At 39.1% G+C, this 18,703-nt stretch overlaps 1 protein-coding gene across 2 annotated transcripts; it reads right to left on the reverse strand.

Moving 5' to 3' along the window:
* Positions 1 to 394: 394 nt before the first annotated feature.
* kras (KRas proto-oncogene, GTPase) lies at positions 395 to 16,294 on the reverse strand. 2 transcript variants are annotated; one of them, XM_088997398.1, is made up of 6 exons: positions 16,017 to 16,294; positions 14,238 to 14,355; positions 10,797 to 10,975; positions 10,348 to 10,507; positions 6,480 to 6,604; positions 395 to 2,451 (listed from the first exon to the last, which is right to left on the reverse strand). In XM_088997398.1, exons 2-5 carry the CDS (start codon positions 14,346 to 14,348, stop codon positions 6,485 to 6,487), a joined length of 570 nt encoding a protein of 189 aa, XP_088853524.1. In that variant the 5' UTR covers positions 14,349 to 14,355; positions 16,017 to 16,294; the 3' UTR covers positions 395 to 2,451; positions 6,480 to 6,484. The 2 variants fall into 2 exon arrangements, with proteins under 2 accessions (XP_088853524.1, XP_088853525.1); XM_088997399.1 differs by lacking the exon at positions 6,480 to 6,604 and having other exon boundaries at positions 16,017 to 16,290.
* Between the last annotated feature and the right edge of the window lie 2,409 nt (positions 16,295 to 18,703).

Here is an 18,703-nt window from a genome sequence, read left to right on the forward strand (position 1 = left end):
ATGAAGGATTTAGCTGTTTTATGAAAATCGCTTCTTTTACTCCCCTTTCAAACCATCTATGTTCTTTCGCTAAGATGTTAACCTCATTGTCGTCAAATGAGTGGTTGCTCGCTTTTAGGTGCATATGCACTGCCGATTGAGGCCCACTAGTAATATCATTTTTGAGAATTTGTTTAGTCTCCCCAATGTACTGCACTTTACAATTTTCAGTCTTACAATGTATTGAATAAACTACATTACTTTGTTTTTCATTTGGCAGCCTATCTATCTCCAAAAGATAGGCTGGATTATTGACACAAATGTTTAATTCATTTACAATTTAAGTAGGCTGGTTTCTTGCCTGCATGTAAATCATGATACTGTATCATTCAAAATCTTCCAAAAAATAGTCGGCTTCCTTTTGATGTTCTTTAATACACATATTAAATAGGAGTGGTGAGATTCATGGCAAAAAAATAGACGCATTTTAGATCAGATCACCACATGTCGCAAAGTGGCCATTCATTCACTCCCTTAACCCTGGACACAGACACACTAGTCACACACCAAGCGTAGAGAAAGTCCATTAAAACAACATTCTTCAAGACACACACGATTTACAAAAGATGCAGCTTTCTGTATCACAACTATACAAACGTTGTTAACAAATGATCAAGGTTTAAGTGATTGCTGTGAGAAAATCAGCTGTTGGCACGCAATCGGAGATCAAAACAAAATATACAGGTTTGGTTAGACAACATTTAAACACTCTTCAAAATGCCTAGACTGACCCCCAGTGGTCAGAACTGTTAACGGGGTGCATCGACGCCCGAGCAGCTTGAATCCATGTTGGCAAACATAACGGGCCACTAACTTAACCGGCATACCACTGACTGTAAAAGTCTTTAAACAGGGCACCGTCATAGAAACCTTTCTGTGAGCAAACTAAATAATCAAAGAAATGATTTTAAAAAATCATTGAAATTCTGAAATGTTTAAACAGTCTCCTGTGCATGTTCTAAGTGAGGACTTTGCAACCAAACCAGGTCTTGGCTCCTCCATCTAAACAGCATCTGATAAAAACACAGAAGTCATATTTAACTGTAAAACTCGGGGGGTGCATAAGAAACACGGAAAGGCAAAATTAAAAACTGACCTCAAGAGAATCTTGGATTTTTTTTGTCCAGCAATATTTGCTGTTAATGTTATGGCAACTGTGTAAGCATTAGGGACATCAATACATAACACACCTTCACCACCAAAAGTGAGCAATTAGTTTTTGGGATGATTTATGTCCAAATGGTCTGAAATCATTGCATACATTGGGGGGGGGGGTTAAATATTTAAATGGCAAACCTAAAAACAAAATGGATTAAGATAATTGGGACTCAGCACATTTTTTTAAAAAGTGGCATTATACTGCCCGCGACCACAATACTGTCTGGTTGCTTTTAATATCACTTCAAAGCATGGGACGTCAGACAAGCATATTGGTGAATGCAAAATCTCATTATGTATGCCTATAAATAAGGGGCTCGTGTTTAAGAGTGTCGTCCTATGCATTTTAATGTCTGCCTTTCACTGCATGGAAAAAACATTTAAGGGTGATAATTCTACAGTTAAGACCTTGAAAGTATTAATAGCACATCCGAAAAAAGGTGTTCCTTTTGCGGATGTATAAGACCCAGCTAATGAAGCACAGGTCTAGAGAGGATCATACGGTACAATTATTCATTCACAAAAAAACATTACTGACGACTTGATCAACTAGACTCATGTTGACTCTGGACACAAGTTAATGCTGTTCACCCAATCAACCTTTATCTGCATGTCATTCAAGACAAAATGCATGCAAAAAAACAAAAACAAAAAACTACAACAATGTAGTAGAAGAGGTCACTCTCCACATGATACAAATTGTTAATAGCTATTTAAAGTTGTAAAAACATTTGAAGAAAAGTAAAGGATCTCATGCATACATTTTGGTGGCATTAGCACAATTGGGGGATGAATAAAATAAAATAATAGTCATTATTTGGCATGCCAACATACAACCTAATTATGGAAAAGGTTGAGAGGCATGTGCTTTGACGCAGTTTACCAACATATTGGGGTAAATCAACATTAGCCATAAAATCAAACCCATTTTGACTGAGTAACTGGGAGTAAACAGGAAGGAAAGCTTATTGGTGTCTATGTAACAAAGAATAAGAAGGCAGACAAAGTAGGTCAGCTTTAGTATTGGTTACAGCAAGACGTGGTATTGAGAAAGAGGCTAATAATTTAGTGTGATGTACAAAATGTATTACTTTTCTGTTCAACATAGTTTTTTTGTCTATCTGCAAAAGGACTGCTTCACATGAGTATGCACTTTGTCTTGGACTTCTTTTTCTTCTTCTTGCCCTCCTTGCTCATCTTCTCCTTATGCTTGCGGATTTCTCGTACTAACGTGTAAAAGGCATCATCGACTCCCTGCAAGAACAATGCAAAGAAGGTTACAATGGTGTCATGTCACAGAGACACAGTTCAAAGGTGAGTTGGAAAGGTCAACTGTTGCCACTCTGATCTCACAAAAAGTAGCTGCAGTTACTTTTAAAGGTGTTTCCACCTCCAAAAAATTGGGGCTATTCGGCTAGCAGTGAAATGTCAGGATTAACCCAGCGCCCACAATGACCTTTGCTGGTTAAATTAATTTGATTTCCGACCTTTGGAAGATTTATGTCAACCTGTTTTGGTTAGGTACCATGGAGCCGAAGAGCAAAATTCACCACAGAACTGACCAATAAACATTTATATTTTACTGTGACTTTTCTACTCCGTCTTTATTGCAACCCGCTGCTGACACGACACACTCAGCTTGTCGGCCGCTTTCCTCGCAATGGATGAGGTGTTGTTGGTGATCAGTTGTTCGGTGGCATCTTGGTCTCATGTCAACATGTGAACCATTACCAAATGAACCAGGACATTGTTTTGGTCAAATCAAACATCTGCTCCGGTTCCTTGTGAGAGAAGACTAAGTTGTACTTAGAAACAAGGGAATGGATGTGGGCATTAACTAGTTAAATTCAATTCACCTGAAATTTCCTCTGAAAAGTCAAACATACCCCTAACTTGATGTGAAAACACTGTGGACAGAAAACATAGCTTTTGAATGATTGGCTCCACTACGACGAGGAGAGAATGAACAAGTTGGGTGTAAATGCAGTTACTTTTCAGTGAGAACAGTGCGAACAATGTACAGTAATAATTTGGTGGTGACTGCAGTTTGACAGGAGGAAAAAAAGAGTGCATTACCAAGAGGAATTTTGTGCCAGCAGAGAAAAGGAACCAAAAAAAAAGCTCTTTCACCTCCACTAAGATGTGTGCCAACCTCTCATCACGGCCGCAACACACATCTCCCTCCGGGAAAGATCTCAGCCAACAATTGAATCCCACATTCAGCATGATCTTCATTGATCACCCAGGTTGGCTTATGAGTCCGACTTACGATTTAGCTGTATTGACAAAGACTTTCACACTAGTATCTTGGCCTGAACACGAAGAATGCAGTGGACTGTAATAGAACCAACTATGCCTTTTATGATACATATGAATGGCAATGTCATTATTAATTGTCATGCAATATTCAACGTTAAATCAGTAGCAATCAACGAGGAGTTGTTTGATTGAAAATTGATGATTCAAAGTATTGGCAATACATTTCATCATCATTTTGTTGTGTTGCGCTATTATTAGAACAGTCACTCAACCAATGCTGTCCCGAGTGTGTGTGTTGTTTTAGTGACTGCCTGCTGCATGTGCCTTGGTGTCTGAGGTGCATGTCAGCAAGGAGTCCAACTTCATCAGATCAAAGACTACAATAACAACGTTGTAAACTTTTTTTTTCACAAGGCGGGAAGAAAATATGCCATTGATTTCACTGTGCCTGCGTGTGTGTCTGTTCACAGTGTTGTGTGAGGGTTTTTCTTCCAATATACTTGTATTGTTTTTCAGTGGCAGATAACGTGATGTATGCATGGGGGCTGTTCTTTTAGTTTGCACGCTGACAGTGAGATGGCAGCAAAAACCACAGAAAGATGTATTAATGACATTTAAAAATGGGAAGTCCAGTCAGATGTTTCATTTGAATCATCCGTAGAATTGTGCATCACTAAGATTACGTGTATTGTACAGTACGTAGACACACGAAATAAAGATTGGACTGGAGGCACTATTCCAAAGCAAGTATTGAAATTGGTCATGAGAGGTAAAGGCTAATTACTAAGACAGGAAAAAGGAAATTCACATTTGTTCCAATGGTTCCTCGCCTCAAATCCAACGTTCCCTTCCCCAGCATGCCGTCAGCACAGCATTTAATACAGGAGTTGTTTGGATTTTATTGATGTGCGAGAGGGATTTATTTATTTGGGGCCGTAACTCACTGTGCCTTTCAATTGCCCCCTCGGGGACAAATAGACTGATTGATTGCCTGTCCTTGATGCACAAGCACAGCAGTGGTAATCCAGGTCATCAGTGATCTAAACACAAGGGCTAGTCAAGTAGTGTTATGACAACAACCCCTTTGAATCCGAACATAATTTTTTTATTTAAAAAAATGTTAGTGAATCGCTCAACGGACTAATAAATTAGTCTTTGGGTGTATCCAGATATGCATCAAATTGTATTTGATTAGAGAGATGACCATACATTACAGGTATTGGCAACAAAGCCCAAATAATCAGTCACATACATTTTACTTAGTATAGTAATGTGATGCAAATTCTGCCTTCCACAGAAAATTTACAGTGATATTTGAACATGAAAATTATGAGAGGGGCCTTCAACCATGAACCTATTGGTAGAGTTAGCGGTTAACATTTTCATTGGCCTTTACACTAACGGGTGATATGCTTAAACATGTTTGAAATATTGATAGAAGCCGCAAAGTTTTAACAAAAGTTGAATGTACAATCACAAGTTTATTTTCAATTTAAACATACAGTAAAGTCTCGTTATATCGATATTCAAGGGAGTCCGAAAAAATATCGATATAACCGGGACTATCGATATATCCGACCCTGTTTGCATGTAATTTTCTCCGTGCGTGCATAGAAATAGTATCGATATAACCGGGACTATCGATATATCCGATATCGATATAACGAGACTTTACTGTATTTGTAAATGAATGGTGCAAGCCAATTACAATGCACTATTCAAATACTGTATATATGTGTAATTAGTGTTAGGAATCTGCCTAATGGCTATTGGCTTCAGTATAACTGGGCATGGGTTAATTTTATTTATTTTTGTTATTTTTGCATTATTACTTGTATATTAAAGAGAGTGGATTTTCAGCTGTCCAGGTTGCAGTAATGCACAAATGTTAAATCAGGGAAATCGGATTGTTGTGGTTGAAGATATTTCACCTTTAATCCAACAGGTGTTGTCAGTTTAACAGGTGAGGACTCACTATTTTTGCCTCCCGTCGTGTGGTCGCCAATAGTGAACAGTTGTTCTGCACAGCAATCATTTGGTGTTAACTTGTGAACTGATTCATATGCGAATACGTTTTTTTATCAAAAAATGTGTTTCTTTAATGTCTATGCTTTTCACATAAAAAACTTGTTTGATCACTGCCCATTTAAATGTATATGTTGTTCTTGAATAAAGGGATAGAAATATTTGTATTTCCTTTATGATTCTTTCACGAATTGACAGATTATTGGATTACTATTATAATAAACCCAAATTAACAATTAGTCACCAGTGTCAATATTAGCTACATCTATCTACATGAACAACTCAAAAGAGCCGATCTAAGAAATGTCTACACTATTCTCCCCTTAATAAAGCACTTTTAATTTAATGTAGAACAAAGCATGTAGCGAGCACACCTGCCTCACACAAGGTTCTCAGTTCAACTCTGCCCTTTTGCATGTGATCCATTGTATGCAACTTCTCACGGTCCATCAGTTTTCTCTCACAATCCTAAAACATGTTAACGGTGACGATTTTAACTTACCCACAAGCAGGAATGTAAGTGGTTGTTCAACCATACGTGTTCTGTGATTAACTGGTTACCAATCCCGGGAGTACCCCCCGTCCCCCCTGTCTGACCACAGGTCAACCGTGACAGCAAAAAAGGTAATAGAACATGGATGGATGTATTATGCATTACATTGTGCACATGTACCTAATGATGGCATGGCCGATAAGAGTGTGAAAATAAGTGAAAAACCAATGTGCCCCAGATTGGACCAAGAGAATACAAGCGTGAAAGTAGAAAAATTCAACAATATTAAGTCAGAGTGACACCAATTTTAGATTACATTAAGCCATGACACAGAGACACAGACAGAAATCATCCATAGGCGCCTATGGGCACCTCACCACAGCCCCAGCAGGAATCTGCATGTTAGCATGGAGAATCCAACACCATTTTGCCTTAGACTCCACAATCCAGTTTGAATGAACAAACACAGAGGATCTGGTGGAAGGGGGAGGCTGCTGACACTTACCCCATTCACATCACAACACACTTTTTAAGCTTGACACAGCGCGGCGTCTTTTCTTCCTTGCTGAGTTTATTGAGGCGATACTGCCTGATCTCCCGTACCAGAGTGTAAAAGGCATCTTCCACTCTCTGCAGCATGAGACACAACTTCCCTCAGTAGTGACCAATACAAAGGAGGGCACGTTGTACAGCTTTATGCAGTGTATAGACAGAAGGTGCAAAGCAGGCCAGTGGCTTCAGGTGGTTACACCAGCAACTCAAGTTCAATGTGAGTTCTTGGAAAAACTTACCTCCTCCTGGTTGGGGTTGATCATCGATTTCAGTGTCAAAACCCACTAACGGTTTTGGCCCCACAAGAAATGATTTATTATGGTAATTTACACAAAATATTTGTATCATTCTGCGCATTCAGAATTTCATTATCCAAATTTGGATCTTCGTTCAAAGGTCAGAATGTAGTTCATTCTGTTCTTAGAGCCAGTCTCCTGACACTAGATGGCTAAGGGAAATTCACTATTTCAGGCGTCTCCAGAAGGAAACCAACCCCAGGCAAAGCAGGCGCTGGCCACTGACATCGAAAGTTGAGTGAAACAGCAACACCTTATGGAGGTAAAAGGATTTGTGGTGCAAAGAGTTGGTGACGGGGGAAGGAGTTAGTAACAGGAATGTAATATGAGAATGAAATCATTGCATTGATTTCACCAAAACAGAACTTCTGAGGCCAAGGAAGCAAGACTGTGGCTCACTCCTTCAGCCACTTAGTCCCCAATCACAATATTTATTCTGATTAAACAAATGAGTCCGTGGGAAACCTTCCAACACCCAGTCACGGTAACTGCAAATAATTATTTGCTCCTCATCAAATACAAATTAATGACATTGATCAGTTACATTTGTTTACATATGAAGAAACATGCCACATTGCATTTGGCTCGGTATTAATCTCACATATTCATCGTTATGTAGTACGGCAATAGTGTAACCGAACAAACACTTTTAACTCAATCAAAACACTGACGCCTTATTTAGACGAATGTGAAAAATTGACAACCAAGTAAATACAAATGTGATTTTTTTTCTTTCAATGAGTAGGGAAATGCAAGTGAGAAAAAGTAACCGCATAATTTTCAATGTAAAGTGAACAGTTTTTATTTTTTTTTTTGGGGGGGGGGCAACATTCAACCTCGGCAGTGGCACTGTGATGATCTGCTATAAGCAACTACTTCAGTACCTGGATGACTTGCTGTAGTTTAGTAGAATAATAAAAGCTACTGAATTTTATATTTGCTTGAGTTGTCTTTGTATGGTATTGAAACACTTTAATTGTGACACATGCGAGAAAAGAAAAAACATCTGGATAATGGGATGTAATTTTAAAAAGCAATATGAAAACAGCGTTAGTAGTGTAACAATACAAACTAGTGAAAAATACCTTCATGAGACGGACGATATACAAAAGTTTACATACACATGTGAAGAACATAATGTCATGTCTCTTGAGTTTCCAGTTATTTCTACAACTCTGATTTTTCTTTGAGTGACTGGAACGGACATTCCTTCATTACAAAAAACATTCATGAAGCTTGGTCCTTTAATGATCTTACTATGGATGAACAGAAAAAAGTGATCAAATCTACTGGGTCAAAAATGTACATACAGCAGCGCTAATATTTGGTGACATGTCCCTAGGCCATTTTCACTTCAATTCTGCGCTTTTGGTATCCATCCACAAATTTCTGTCAAGCTTCTGGTTGAATCTTTGACCACTCCTCTTGACAAATTTGTTCAGTTAAATTTGATGGCTTTCTGACATGGACTTGTTTCTTCAACATTTAAAGGACAACCAACGCCTCCGGACAAGTCATGTCCATAATTTGTAAAATCACTTCAAATGACTTCTACTGAGCCTATTTTACAAAGATTCCACAGCATATAGCTATATTTTACGTTTTAAGACTCGCGCTGAATATTCAGGAGGTCCTGTTTTTGAGTTGGTGACGATTCCTGATGTCACGCCACGTCACGTCAGGAACGCCCCTGACCGAGAAAGCGACACACAATGTATTTTGGGTACTTTGTTTGGTCTGAAAACTTCTTGTTGATGGCGAAATTAGAAGGAAAACACATGAATAATGCGATGGTGAATCGTCGTGTGTTGACACAAATTCCCAACGGACAAATCAGCCCATTTCCAACGGAGCTTGAGCGCCATCGTGTGCATTTTCTGGGACGCTACACATCAGTTCTGACGCCTCAAAATGAAATGGAAGGACTTCTTTTATCGATTGCAAACATTTATGCTTTCCTCTTCAGAACTATTTGAATCATATTCATAACTGGATGAGTAACAAGAAAGCATCTTCTCCGAATCTGAAGGCATTGTTTTGATTCTCGAGCAAGGCAAGACTTCTTGGTGTGACGTCACGAACAAGGGGGCGGGACCTTCTGAAACAAACTTTCTCAGATCATTTTGAAGTAGTTTTGCGAGACTTTAAGTCATTTTTATTGTTGTTTTTCATTTGACTAAAAACATCAGCCTGCGTGTTTTGGGTATTTTTGATGCTATAAAACGTTTTTCTGATGTCAGTTAGGAAACGAAAAAATTGTGTCGGTTGTCCTTTAAGTCATGACTTTGGGATAGCCATTCGAAAACCTTAAGTCTAGCCTGATTTAGCCATTCCATTACCACTTTTGATGTGTGTTTGGGGTCATTGTCCTGTTGGAACACCCAACTGCGCCCAAGACCCAATCTTCGGGCTGATGACTTTCAGTTAACTTAAAGAATCTGAAGGTAATCCTCCTTCTTCATGATCCCATTTAATCTTTGTAAAGCATCAGTTCCATTGGCAGCTAAACAGCCACACAGCATAATACTACCACCACCGTGCTTGACGTTAGGAATGAGGTACTTGGGGTAAAAGGCCTCACCTTTCCTCCTCCAAACATATTGCAGGGCATTGTGGCCAAACAGCTCGAATCTTGTTTCGTCTGAGAGAACTTTCCTCCAGGAAGTCTTATCTTTGTCCATGTGATCAGCAGCAAACTTCAGTCGAGCCGTAAGGTGCCGCTTCTTGCACGGCAGCCTCTGAGTCCAGGGAGATTCAAAACACGCTTGACTGTGGACACTGACACCTGTGTTCCGGCAGCTTCTAATTCTCCGCAGATCAGCATTTTGGTGATTCTCGGTTGAATCTTCACCCTCCAGCAGGTGATAGCTTCAGTTTTTTTCCCTGACCGTGGCATTGACAAAACAGTGCCATGCACTTTTTACTTACAAACAATTGTTTTCACTGTTGCTCTTGGGTCCTGTAGCTGCTTTGAAATGGCTTCAAGTGACTTTCCTGACTTGTTCAAGTCAATGATTGGCTTTTTTAGATCCATGCCGAGCTCCTTTGACTTTCCCATTGTAGCATTTGTGGGTGTTTGCATCCAATGAGCTCTATTTAAATGGCCTCAGAGAAGTCACCAACTGTCGTCAGTCATAATCACTCACAAGAAGTTTTTAGGCCATGTTATTAAGCTAATTTTGCTGACACCATTTTCTAAGTCACCAAAATTGTTAATTCGTGTTGCTGTATGTATATTTTTGACCCAGCAGATTTCATCACTTTTTCTGTTAACCCATAATAAAGTCATAAAAGAACCAAACTTTCATAAATGTTTTTGTGACAACGAAGTATCGGTTCCAATCACTCTATCAAAGTTGTATAAATAACTGGAAACTCAAGAGAGCCATGACATTATGTTCTTCACAAGTGTATGTAAACTTTTGACCACAACTGTACGTGAAAATGTGTCAAAAACTACAGTGGTTAAGGATAAAATGCACTGAAAAGATTTGTGTGCTGACGTGTGTGTGTTTTGTCGCATACCTGTCTGGTTTTGGCTGAGGTCTCAATGAAGGGAATGCCGTAGCTCCGTGCTAAGTCCTGAGCCTGTTTAGTGTCCACAGTCCGGGACGGGAGATCACACTTATTGCCCACAAGCACCATGGGGACATCCTCAGAGTCCTTCACCCTCTTAATTTGTTCTCTGGACATAGACAGCAAGAGATCTTAATACAGTAAATGTTTTTCTTACGCAGGGTTCCATTATTCGTTTTAAATCTGTTCATCCCAGTTGTAAAAACAATGAAAACAAGGTTTGATATAAGAGCATGAATGACATTTTTACATGATTTAGAGTCCTGAAATTGGGGTGGCATTGGATAAAATGAAACGATTGTGAGACAATGTCCCGTGGGTGCTCTTTAATAGTCAGTTTTCCATAACATATAATCTTCACAGGACAACCTTTTGAGTGAGGCCACCACTTAACTCACCTGTAGTGGTGAATATCCTCAAAGGACTTGGTGTTGTTGATGGCAAAGACACAAAGGAAGCCCTCCCCTGTCCTCATATACTGATCTCTCATGGCGCTGTACTCCTCCTGACCTGCAGTATCCAGGATGTCCAGTAAACACGTCTCCCCATCAATCACTACTTGCTTTCTGTAAGAGTCCTGAATGACAAGAAAGCCACCAGATAGATTCATACAACCTTCACAATATGCAATATATCATTTTAATGGCCAATGATTAGCCAATGATTAAGGGTGGGTATCGTTGAAATAAAAGAGAGAGACAGAGAGAGAGATTATCTTGCATATTAATGTTGAGCGGTGTTTGTTAACCTGGGTTCAATCGGACCCTAAGGGTTTGGTGGGTCATTCTATCGCCCAGGTGTCAAAGTCAAAAGAAAAAAAAGAAAATAGGTAATAAGGCAGTGGTTCTTAAACTGGGTTTGTTGGGTGAGTCGGTCTCAGGGTTGGGTGAGGTGGATCCCATGGCACAGAGGTCCAGCCCTGTCTAGTGTGCACAGTCATTGAAAGTATTTTGAGTTCATGCACTGTGTTGGTTTTGTTATTTCAAAAAAGTGATATTAATGCACAATTAATTTTGCGCACCATTAAAAAAAAAAAAAATCTTATTTTTTTTTTATTACAGAAGGATTCAGTGCCTCCAACAAGATTAAGAACCACTGTATTAAGGGTAAACTGAGAAATCTTATTAAAACAATGAGATAACTTAAATAGTGCTGTTGAGTTAAATACAGTAAAGTTATATCGATATCGGTTATATCGATAGTACTGCTTATTACGCTACTATTTCTATGAACTCAAGGAGAAAATTACATGCCCACAGGATCGGATATATCGATAGTCCGGTTATATCGATATTTTTTCCGACTCCCGAGAATATCGATATAACGAGACTTTACTGTATGTAAATGTTTTCGCCTTTGAAGGTACTCCAAGTTGATGCACAAGCACACACCCACACAAAAAAAAAAACTATTCAGTGAGTGCATCTGAGTCAGCAGTGATCATAGTAAATTGGCACAGCGAATCTTTACATAACATCAATAATTAACTGTCGCCATAATGAGAGCGAAAAACCTAAATAGGCGGAACCATCATGGAAGCTATCAGTCACAAGGACATCCAAAACCTGCTTGGGGTGTCAATCAAACACTTAAACTTGAAGAATGTGTTGGAACTACTTCAGCAGAGGATATCAACATTGCTCCACCTCCCACTACCATATAAATACACAGAATGTAGTGTTGAAAAAATATCTCTCTCTCTCTATATATATATATATATATATATATATATATATATATATATATATATATATATATATATATATATATATATATATATATATATATATTAAAGTCTCGTTGTAGCGATATTCTCGGCAGTCAGAAAAAAATGTTGATAAAACCGTACTATTGATATATCCGTCCTGCGCCGAACTGCATTAAATGGGGGGCAATACGTATATGTGGGATCTTTGGTATGGCATGTAATTTTATCATTGGGTTCATGGATTGCGTATCTAGCATGCTTTTTGTACAGTAGTGAAGTGAGAAATAAATTTATGCATAAAATAAAAACGTCTTTACACTTTTTTAATGACTATTTCCTTTCAAAAATGCAACCAATGCAAAATCCTCACGTTGGTTCTATACACACGAAACCACGAACGCCAGCGTGTACAAACATGAAAAATAGTGATTGTTGCAAGCGATAAAGATATCTGAATAGAACACAATTAAATACATGTATGGAAAACGAAAATTGCAACGTTTACATGACTTACGTTGATGAATTATTCAAAGTCAAAGTCAAAGTCATCTTTATTGCCAAATATGCTAATATGTATGACATACAGCACAGATGAAATTACTGTCCTCTCAGACCCAGCATGCAAGGCACTTATGATGACTTTAACAAACATAATAAACATGAAAACGTCAATTTGCCGGGAGAGGGGAGCCGCTGCGTGTTCACGCGCCGCCATCTTGGGAAAAAAAACTAACAAAAATAACAAATATGAAAACACAAAGACACAGAGTCATTCATTCTTCAGGACTTGCTGTACCCTCTTTGTGATTACATGAAGCAGTTCTAGTTGAAAGAGGAGAGGATCAAAACATCCATGTCAGCAGTGGATCAGGGACGTCATGGTGGAATTTGTACGTCTACTACAAGCTAAATGTTGAAAGCAAACACGAAGCTGTAGCATCCATTGATGAAAAGACATTGTCTCACATCTCCCGTCCCACATAAATCCGCTTCAATTCCAAGCCGCGCCAGTTTCACATACGCATCAGCGCTCTGCGCTGACGCTGCTTCCTTCTTATCGCGGGCTCCTCAAGCCATGCATCCATCCAATCGCAGACTGTCCAACAGCACTGACCTTTCCGCTGAACAAAGCGGGGCATGTGAAGATTCTGCGGCACGTCGAACTCTTTCGCGAAGGAGGATTTGATCCTTGTTGGATTCTCCTTGACAGCCACTATTGCCTTGTACTTCGTTCCGAGATCACAATTCTTACGTTTCCCCATGGTTTAAATGGCATCTGCTACATTGCGCAAGGCACGGGAGCTGGTCACGTGACCAGCTCCCGTGCCTTGCGCAGTGTAGCAGACGGCATTTTCTACCTCGTGACCAGTCACGTGACCAAGCCACGTGACCAACAGCGCGACCGATACAGATTTCGATAATGGTGGTACTATATAGAAACGCCTAAGCAAATATCGAGTCACCTTAAGTATCTTTTGTATCAATATAAACATAGCAAAATGGACGGCGGAAGATGAAAAAGAGCACCGTAGTAACCGGATTATCGTAATAACCATGAATCGTACTAAACTGAACTAATTACATACACATAAAAACATACATACATAAAATGTGCACGGGAAATGAAAATAGTATCGTAATAAGCAGTATTATCAATATAACCGATATCGATATAACGAGACTTTACTGTGTGTGTATACATACATAAATACATACATACATACATACATACATACATACATACATACATACATACATACACGCGCAAACACACCCACACACTCAATATACATATAGATATATACATATAGATATAGATATATATATAGATATATATATATATATATATATATATATATATATATATATATACATATAGATATATACATATATATACATATAGATACACACACACACACACACACACACACACGCACGCACACACACACACACACACACACACACACACACATACATACATACATACATACATATATATATATATATATATATATATATATATATATATATATATATATATATATATATATATATATATATATATATATTTTTTTTTTTTTTTTTTACACACTGAACATGCATACATCTCTGTGCATATCCACATACTTACCTCAATGGTGGGGTCATATTCATCTACAAAGTGATTCTGGATGAGTTGAATGGTAAGTGCGCTCTTGCCGACGCCACCAGCTCCAACCACAACCAGCTTGTATTCTGTCATGATTCACCTGGGGCAAAAATGAACAACACATCATGAGAAGCCAAAATTCTTTCAGGTACCCCCCTGCATGGAGAATTAGGGCAGATTACGTTTCCTGAATTGTATTGTATATGAACATCAACAATAATATTGCTGAAGGTGCTGATATTTGTACACGGCATTGAAGCTGTATGTTTACTGGAGAAAGTCAGGCTGGATAATTGAGAAGGTACATCATTATTTTCAAGAAATACAGTCATGTTAGCATGTGTCACAAAGGAAAAACAACGTAACTTTACACAATGTTTACTTTTCACTTTACGTACAACAGTCAAAATTTGCCACATTAAAAGCAATTTTTGCTCGGACACACTTGATATGGTGCTTTGTCATTCCTGTTTGTCTCAAGAAGGTTATCGCTACTGTGTTATTCTGTGTTCTCGCTACCATCAACGTTATGGCAATATTTCTTGTAAATTTAGGTCCATTTGTAACCCACAATTTGATCAAAACACCGACATTAAATTCACACGTTATGACTAAATAAGTATTTAGCGGCAACCACAATAATCTTACAAGATGTACTGACGAAGAAACAAAGTAAATTCATTGCATCGTACAATATAGTATTGTAATGTACATGTATATCCTTCCTCCACATGAGTGACAGTGGGTGTGTCGGGATTTAAAAACACCAAAATGGTGTTTGTTGTGATGCCTTCTGTGATTTTATTGTCTGCCCCTTGTGTAAAAATGACAAGATAAATTCCCCTTCATTATCACTGCTTCAAACAACAAAGCCTGTACAGGAAAAGTGGTTACGATTGCATGACTGTCAATGTTTTACGTTATATCATTTTATTTTATATTAATCTTCCCGTAAAGCGCTTTGTTGCGGCTGCCGTGAAAGCCCTGTATGAACACGGTATTGTGTAAAATATCAATATATAAACATATAAACACTCCAATGACCGTATGGAAGACTGTACATTCAGGGCTCAGTCTCATAAAGCCTCGTAGTGAGATCGGCATAATGTATTGATAAGGTAACGCCTCTCTGGCGAACATTTCAATTCTCTCAAAATTAGTTAACTTTAATTGAATGTGAGCGTCCGGATAATTTTAACGACAGTAACTGGGCTCACCTATTTGAATATAACGTAGGTGCCGCGTCAAAACTCAAACTTGCAATCCAAATTAGGTTTCCAACGTACACAGGAATTCGACCTTAAACGTGCAGTGGGAGACTGCAAGGTTGCCAGGTTGGTGGACTCAAAACCTCCGAAACCAATGAGCAACCAGGCTACGGTGTGCTAAGAGCTAGGCTAGCGTTGGAGCTAAATCGCGACCTTAAAACTTCAATGACGCTCGTTTGTAGAGTCATGCCCGAAAACGCGCCGTCAAATCAACAGTTCGCCCCCGGTATGCTGAAATCGGCACCTTTCGTTGAGTTTACAGGGGGGGAAATGGTGCAAAGTTTGAAGCCGCAATTGACAGGCTGCATCGCAGGGCCGACATTAGGTTCACAACTGGGCGTAGTTTGCATTTTCAATGAAACGAGAATCTACTTCAACTACACTACACAAAGATAACAGTAGTTACACATTGAACGAGCAGTTGGGATTGTGTATATGACATGTCAAAAAACGTAAAGACGCTATTTACATGCCTGGTTCCCATTTCTGTTACCTTTAAATGAACGGAGTTCCGCGTCTGAAGTGGCGACAAAACGAGTCAAGCTGATCGTCGACTCGTTTCACACGATGTCTGCATTGCCTGGTCCACGAAGAAAGATCCCCGTGAAACCTGTCTACTTGGTGTCAGAAGGAAGCGGGAACAGGCAAAAAAAGCGAGCAAACTAATCGATTGAACTTTCCATTTGTTCCAGCTTCGGTCGGCCTAGCTGCTCAGGTTGGCCTCCTTTTGACGAATATGGGTGGATACCGGCAAGCACTTTACCCACAAAGCATAGCTGTTGACTGGCCCACTTTAGTCCACACAGCGCACGGCATATTTACAGTCCCATCCCTTCCCCAGTAAAACGACTAAAATGACGTTTAAATTAGACTGTTTGGCCATGGTTAATGTAAAACAAAAGACACATTATATCGTCTATTACCCATGTTATTAAATCATGAAAGATACAGTATATCGTTTATTAACTCTCCTATGAAATAATGGTTGGGTTATTTGACATATTTTCCTGTTTGTTATTAAAGGGCAGCCTAATGTTAGCCTATTTGTGTGTATACAAAGTAAAGTAAATACGTTGTTCACGTAGCGTGAGTTTCTGTACAAAAGCTGGCCTACACTGCTGCCGAGCTGCGGTCAACAACATCTAGGGGGCGACTCCACTATATATAGGCTCTAAATATAACTGCAAAGTCCCGGTTGGACGTCATTCCAATGAAGAGAAGTGATTTGGCAAACCCAGGTCAGTTTTCTTGGGCGTTCTCTCGGATCCGTCCTGCGCACTGGATTTGCATACAGACAGACACATTTTACACAACGCACAAAAGTAAAATATGTGGGTTTAAAATACATACGTTTATTCCTAAAACAGCGCTTCTTTGCAGCCATTGTTTTAACAAATGAACAAAAGTACAACGTTGGACAAGTTTGGGAGCACAAGCAGCCAACACCCGCACCAATGTCTTGAATCCACATTGTTTTTTTTTTCACCGATAAAAATCCTAAAATTGTATTATTCTATGATTCTGTAGTTTATATGCAGATCGATAAACCATTTATCTACCAATACATTTTCTGTATGGGCCTCACAAGTTAACTTTTAACTGTACTGAATGACTCAAATAAACATAACACACTATACAAATGTGTTTTTAAAAACAAACCGTTATGAAAAATTAAATGTTTAAACGTGTCGAATTTAAATGTTACTGACCCAAATTTACAGTACAGTAATTCTATCACAGTTAGAATGAGTCTCTTTAACCACACTTGAGAGTCACTGGCTGCAGTCAGCCTTTTATACACTTTGTGAAGTAAGTACGCAATATTATACTAATCCAAGGACAATAAATATTTATTGGTTTAGTTTGACAATAGTTTCTAGAAATGCAATCTTCTCCATCCAAACCAACACATTCTCAGCCAGTCTTACTTCAAACTTGCCACTGGGAGGCAGTAGATTCATATTTTAGGTTTTGAAAGGCATTTTCCAAAGTCCTTTAATCATAATCAGAATCTTCTTTTCCTTTCGGCTTTTCCCTTCAACACACACACAAATCGCCACAGCAAATCAGTGTCATCCACATTCAGAGGCTTGATTCGCATGTTTGTTTTGGCCAAGCTTTTACGTCGGATGCCCTTCCTGCCACAACCCTCTGTATTATCCCGGACTTGGGACCGACACAAGAAGACACTGGCTTATGTCCCCTTGTGGCTACAGATCAAGCAACTCTATGAATTTAATAAAGATGTTCAGTAAAAGGCTCCCAAACATAAAATGGTCACCGGCACAGCAAAATTCAAAAAAGCAAAACTATACTCACCATCTGATGACAATACTCTGATTTTACCGTGTAATCTACATCAGCAAAAATGAAAGGGGTGCACGGGTGAAAAGATCAACAACAAATTCTTCTATGCATAATAGAAACGTCAGAAGACTGAAATGTATAACTGCACAAAAATGTTTCATAAAAAGAGCTGTACATAATGCAAGGATAAAAATCTATTTTCTGATCAAATTATCAAAACCAATCATGTATTCATAATGACGTTAACATTCTGTGAAAGTTTCCTTGAAGGATGCATTAATTGGTAATACACTAAGGATGCATTAGTTGGTAATACAGTATTCACAGGTTTTCATGTTATGTTGCTTACTTCTTGACGACCCTCCAAAATGTGCTCATAGAATTCAAACAATTTAAGCACTTTGTAACTCATCAGGGTTCAGTGAGCAGTGTTTAGCTGTCCACCTTACAGTGCATACAGGGCCTGTATGAGGTTTGCATATTCTCCCTGTATCACATTCGCACGAGGCAAAAGCAAACGACCTCGTCGGACAAGAAGGGGCTGGATCCGAAGTACTCGATGGAGACAGTTGATGGGTTAAAAAAGGTTTTACTGAGACACGCAGGGGAACACCAAACAGGACAGAGCAGCAAAAAGATAGTGACCAACCTGTGGTGAGAAACTCACAATGGGAAATACACCCATCTTATAGCCAGAAGTCACATTAGTGAATAGGCAACAGGTGTGCGAGCCGGTCGCCAATCCGAGTGTGACAGTGCCCCCGCCCTCAACGGACACCACCTGACGGCCGACCCGGCTTCGAGGAATGAGCCGAGTGGAACGCTCGGGTAAGTGATGGGTCGAGGATCCAGGAGCGGGGGACCCACTGACAT

Source organism: Hippocampus bargibanti, linkage group LG05, assembly GCF_051943395.1.
Source record: "Hippocampus bargibanti isolate YZ-2025 linkage group LG05, ASM5194339v1, whole genome shotgun sequence".
Lineage (NCBI taxonomy): Eukaryota > Metazoa > Chordata > Actinopteri > Syngnathiformes > Syngnathidae > Hippocampus > Hippocampus bargibanti.